General features: G+C 33.4%; 1 protein-coding gene across 6 annotated transcripts in view; it reads right to left on the reverse strand.

Annotated features, from left to right (window-relative positions):
- The window catches only part of Ddx4 (DEAD-box helicase 4), a 56,572-nt gene that overhangs the window by 38,576 nt on the left and 11,872 nt on the right, over window positions 1–6,124 (reverse strand). For 5 of the 6 annotated variants that reach the window (XM_015497374.2, XM_048799981.1, XM_048799982.1 and 2 more), the window contains 2 exons: window positions 4,884–4,961; window positions 1,301–1,378 (listed from right to left, as the gene is read on the reverse strand). In XM_015497374.2, the coding sequence (XP_015352860.1) occupies window positions 1,301–1,378; window positions 4,884–4,961 (156 nt within the window). The remainder of the gene's footprint in view (window positions 1–1,300; window positions 1,379–4,883; window positions 4,962–6,124) is intronic. The other variant, XM_015497376.1, reaches the window with a different exon arrangement.

Consider the following 6,124-nt stretch of genomic DNA (forward strand, 5'->3'; position numbering starts at 1 on the left):
TATAATAGGCTGATCACTGGAGCCTATGAGATTGAGACCAGCCTGGGCAACATACCATAACCCCCATTCTCAAAAAAAGTAAAAAAAAAAAAAAAGATACATACCTTTAAAACTAAATGTCAATATGGAATGCCTGCCAATTGGTATGTAAATGAAAAAATACTTAAGTATGTTACATTTGGGCTTCCATTAATACAAGGACTAACTAATTACTATTTAGATAGCTACCCAACTTACACACAAAATTGTGTGTGTGTGTGTGTGTAGCCACTTAACATCTCTCTTTTATTATGATGATGATGATGATGATGATGATGATGATGATGTTGTTGTTGTAGTTCGACACAATACTTTTATTTCACTTACTTATTTTTATGTGGTACTGAGGATCAAACCCAGGGTCTCACACGTGTGAGGCAAGCACTCTACTGCTGAGTCACAATCCCAGCCCCTCACTTAACATCTCTTAACATTACTAAACAGAATCTAAGGTCCATTCCAGCAAGAAAATTCCATAAAAATTTAATACAAAGCTAGTATATAAAAAACCAGGTACCCTATAACCTTGCTATATGATTGAATAACAGAAGAATTTTTCCTGGAACAGATATATTATCTTAAAATATATAAAGATAATCTCTAGAGAAAGAATATAGTTCCACAAAATCTAATTTGAATTATTTCATTCATCTAAATATTTGCAGTGTTTGAAGATGCTTGAGAAAAGACTATATTCTAAAGCCTTCTACAAGTGCTGCTCCCTCCTCATTCTTCCTCTAAGAAAAGTCAGTGCTAAGTTTCCCAAATCTTGGGAAAGTCTCCCACCTACTCATTATTAGATTTGATCATAAATTCTGTCTGAATTATAATTTTTTTAAGTTCTTAAGGAAAAAATATAATTTCAAACTACTGGTTACTGGCTCAACTAAAAATGGGTACTCAGAATCGTCTAAGATGGATTTCTTGGTAGAGGATGGCGAGTATTAAAGAACTGGGATTCATGAGTAGGGTGAATCCACCTGAAGAGAAGTTGCAGCAAGGAACATGGCTGTTTGGGGGAGCAGGAAACAGTTAAAAAAAATGCATAAACATCCAAAGCAGCACAAACTGCTATTTTAAACTACAACTAGAAAAGTAAAAGCACTCACTTCCTTGTGATCCTCTTGAAAAAGGACAAACACAAATTCTTGAAAAAGACAAATACTTTCTATGTATATTAGAGGGAATTATGAACCAAAAACTGAAAATTTTGAGATTAACTCAAGTTTTTATTATTAAGGTATCAGAAGCAAATACCTACCTCTGTTTCCAAAACCTTTTCCAACTCCAAAACTGCCCACTGTGGGTGTATTCTCTCTTTTATTAGACTCGCCAGCATCTGAAAAGTTTAGACAAACTGTTTAACATAGAATTAAACACATCAGTGTTGGCATATGCCTGTAATCCCAGTAACTCAGTAGACTGAAGCAGGAGGGTAAACACGGTCAAAGCCAGCCTCAGTAACTTAGTGAGACCCTAAGCAAATCAGCAAGAGCCTGTCATTGATGTGGCTGGTGATGTGGCTCAGTAGTTACCCCTTTAAACTAAGAAAAACCATATACAACTAACTATACATACAGATATTGAATGAGAATTCATTCAGGCTGTACTAAGATTTTTGCCTTGTGTCAAGTTTATCAGCTGCACCCAGAAAAAATAAAAAATGGGGATAAAATAAATCTTTGGGGTAAAAGGATTTTTCAAGGACAGGAAAAGAACAGTATAAGAACTTAAAATTAATTGCAGCTTTTTAAAAAAATAACAAAACCAATATACAAACATAAATCTACTGCTAGTGAAATACAGGTTTTCTACTATTTGTTATTTTACTGGAGTCCTTTAACCAGAAAACAAACTTCATGATTTTGTATATGCTGAATGTTCACCTTGACAGACCTTGTTGTTATACTCTGTCCCTGTGAGAGTTATTGCTATTGAAAACTTTTTACTCTTATTCTGATTTTTAACTGCTCTATTTATTAATAATAATACTAATACTAGTAAAATTAAAATTAGGGACTAAAGAAAAGCAGCTTTCAAATACAACTCAACTTCACATCTTCTTGTGTCTTACTACTATTTGCCTGTATTAACATTTGTAGCTTTATTTCCCACTACATAATTCTGAACAACCAACATTTTAAATCACACCAAATAAGTTCTCCTACTTCACACTGTGAACTTCTAGTATTGTGTACTTTCATACATGCTATGAATAGTATTTGGAATACTATTTTTTTACTATTCTTTTGGAATAGTATTCCTTGCTTTCCTAGTTTTCCTACTAGAATTCTTTTCATCCTTCAGAAGATAAATTTTTCTGTAAAGCCCTTCAGCACTCCAGTCATAATCCTTCCTCCACATTCCCAATAATAAACTATCTGTACCTCTTTTTAGTAATACTTCTTTTCACATATTTCTGTACCACTAAATTATAAAAATCTTGGCCAGGCACCATGGCATACACATGTAGTTCCAGCTACTCAGGAGACTAAGGCAGGAGAATCACTTGAGCCCAGCAATTTAAGACCAGTCTTAGTAATATAGTAAGACCCCATCTCAAAAACAACAGCTACTTAAGGGTAGAAATGCAATGTCAAGGAGCATAGAAGATAAAAAAAAACTGAGAAAGAAAAAGAGGAAGGAAAGAAGAACCACTAGAAACTTCCAAAACAACATAACTGACATTCTAAAATATCACCGGGAAAATTTTATCTATTCCCTGAGATTCTTATAAATTACTGTACCTATCTCTATAATACTCTATGAAATTCCTAAAATCAGTGCAAACTTGTATATGTCCGACTGAGTATTTTCATCAGATCTTTTTTTTTTTTTTTTTTAATATTTATTTATTTTTTTAGTTATCGGCAGACACAACATCTTTGTTGGTATGTGGTGCTGAGGATCGAACCCGGGCCGCACGCATGCCAGACAAGCACGCTACCGCTTGAGCCACATCCCCAACCCCTTCATCAGATCTTAAAGATGTATGTGATTCAAGAATTTAAAGCTGCTTAGCCATACTCCACAGAACATGAAAAGTGAATGTTAGGTAATTAAGACAATTTTAAAAAACACTTTACTAAATGTACAACTTATACTCAGAAAAATTACCAGAGATTGAAGCAATATGTCAGACAAATTATAAGGAAAAGAAGTAATACTCGTGGGTCTAGGAATTTCTGATTGTATATATAGTATAAAAATAACTTTTTAAAGTACTGACATTCAGAAGAATTCTCATCAGGATTTAATGTGTATTTCAACTTTAAATATATAAAAATGATTTGTGATAAAATCTAAGTGGTGGTTTTGTCATTGAAAAGGGATCTATTCAACAACAGAAGTCTACATCAAAAAGTATCACATAAGCTAAATTTTAAAATTATAATTTTTGAAGAGCTTATCTAAATATATTAACATATTAAAATATTAAATATTAAAATATTCTTAAGTATACTATTAAGGTATTTATTATTTTTATTGTTAGTAATAGTTAACAAAGCCCACATCTGAACCTCTTGCGACAATTATTACATGATCCAAATCAGCATACCTTGACATGTAGGCTTTAAAAGCAAGATATGTATGCATATTTAAAATATAAATTAAGTCAACTAGAAGGACCATATCCAAATATAAAATTCAAATTTGTGTTCATTGTATCTAAATAGAAACTATGTTTTCCAAATGTCAAATGAAATAACACATATTAACTTTAAGATTCCAATGATGAAAAAGGAATTGGAAATATAATAAAATCTTTCAAAGATAAATTTAAGGAGAAGTATTATGCATGTTTAAAAGTACTAAATAGCCCTAGCTATGGAATCCCCTAAAATAAATAATTTTCTCTTTTTTTTTTTTTTTTTTGGTATCAGAAATTAAACACAGTGGTCCTCTACCACTGAGCTACATCCCCAACCCTTTTTTTATTTTGAGACAGGGTCTTGCTAAGTTGCCCAGGCTGGCCTCAATCTTGCAATCCTCCTACCTCAGTCTCCCAAGTCATTAAGATTACAGGAATTAGCTACCATGCCAAGAAAGTCATACAGATTTTTGAGTTTCTAATTATGTTATTGCACTATAAAAAATGATTTAGAACATTTTCAGCATTTTACTATGAAGTTTTTAAAAACGGATTATAGGAAGGTATCTCACTGTGTTACCAGCTGTCAAATAAAATGTTGGCAATTCTAAAAGTAAAATTTAAGAACCCAAGCTTGGTAAAATAACCTCATAAACCTAATACTAATGAACTAATAGAAATGTTTCCCATAATGCCTTTTCTTAAGAAATACAAAACTCATGCCTGTAATCCCAGCTCAGGAGGCTGAGGCAGGAGGATGGCAAGTGCAACCACCCTTAGTAACTTAGCAAGGCCCTGAGCAAACTAGTGAGACCCTGTCTCAAAATTAAAAAGGTGGTTAAGCACCCCTGGGTTCAATCCCTGGTACAAAAAAATAAATATATATAGATGATATATATCAAGAAAGAGTCCTCCTCATCTGGATCTGTAAAGCTTTTTACATTCCTCCCATGTTAATTATAAGAATTGTAAGAAATCAATAATCATAAATTAAGAGATAGCTATGTGGAGCATCTGCCCAACCAATCTGTTAACTAATCTATCTGTCCAATCAATTTAATTATGTCCTACTACCCCCCAAAGAAATAAAACAGCAAAAAGAATATTTACATTTCAAAAAATGATGAACTCATTATCCCAACAAAAACTACTATACATGGAGTTATAAAATACTTAGCTTTGCACCAAACAGCTATGAAAGCCATTCCATTATCCAAAAGTCCTGGAGATTAAAGAAAAACAAAGATCTTACCTCTGTTTCCCAAACTCCTCCCTGAGGCAAATCCACTTCTCATGAAATGATCTCTTCGAGAAGGTCCATCATCCATTTCTAAAGCAAATGACATTTTGAAAGAAGTCAAACAATAAGTATCCAAGTAGTATGCAAACTGTAAGTCTCTTCAATGTGCCACATGTAGCAAAAGAGGAATTTTATATAGCAATAAGAAAGATGATGAAGAGTCTAGAAGAAAAATGGGCTAAAAATATGAATAGGTAACTCTCCAAAAGAACAAAAAATGGTGACTAAATTTCACTCATAATTCAAAACTGAAAATCAGAAGGAGGAGATAGCAATTTTCAACCACAGGACTGTTTTTAAATTTGCTAATACCCAGTGCTTTTAAATTTGCTAATATAACCAGAATATTCAAGGACACACGTGATACAAATATAAATCACACACTATACTTAGACTGTAAACTGAACCAATCAATCTTGACTCTAAATTAAAAAGGATATACTTTTCTAAAGTACATTAATGTGAAGTAACAGAGACAGATACAAAGGGAGTTTTTGCTTGGTTTGAGTTGGTTTGGTACTAGGGATTGAACTGAAGGGTGCTTAACCTCTGAGTCACATCCTCAGCCCATTTTTTATTTTGAAACATGATCTCGCTAAGATGTTTAGGGCCTCAATAAGTTGCTGAGGCTGGCTTTGAACTTGTGATCCTCCTGCCTCAGCATCCCAAGTAGTTGAGGTTACAGATGTGTACCACCACACCTGGCTAAAGATGTTTTTTATAAGCACAGATAATAGCAAAATTGAAAGAAATTAGTCATCCATAGAATGCTATGCACATTAGTTTCATAGAAATATGTAGCACTCAACATTACAGAACTTTCTTCCACAACAGAATGTTTATTTAAAAACCTAGGGCGGGGCGAAGCGGTGCATGCCTATACTCCCAGCTGCTCAGGAGGCTGAGGCACGAGGATTAGGAGTTTAAAGCCAGCCTCAGCAATGTTGAGGGGCTAAGGAACTCAGTGAGACCCTGTGTCTAAATAAAATTCAAATAGGGCTGGAGATGTGGCTCAGTGGTTATGTGTCCCTGAGTTCAATCTCCAGTACCAAAATATAATAATTAAATAAATAAATTTTTAAAAACCTGCTACGCGGGCCACAAACATAACAAATTTCAAAAATTAATACCATATACACAAAAGGCTTAGAATCCCTTTATATCTGAAATTTTTTTTCTTCTTTTTTTTTTGG

Source organism: Marmota marmota, unplaced genomic scaffold (assembly GCF_001458135.2).
Source record: "Marmota marmota marmota unplaced genomic scaffold, marMar, whole genome shotgun sequence".
Taxonomy (NCBI): Eukaryota; Metazoa; Chordata; class Mammalia; order Rodentia; family Sciuridae; genus Marmota; species Marmota marmota.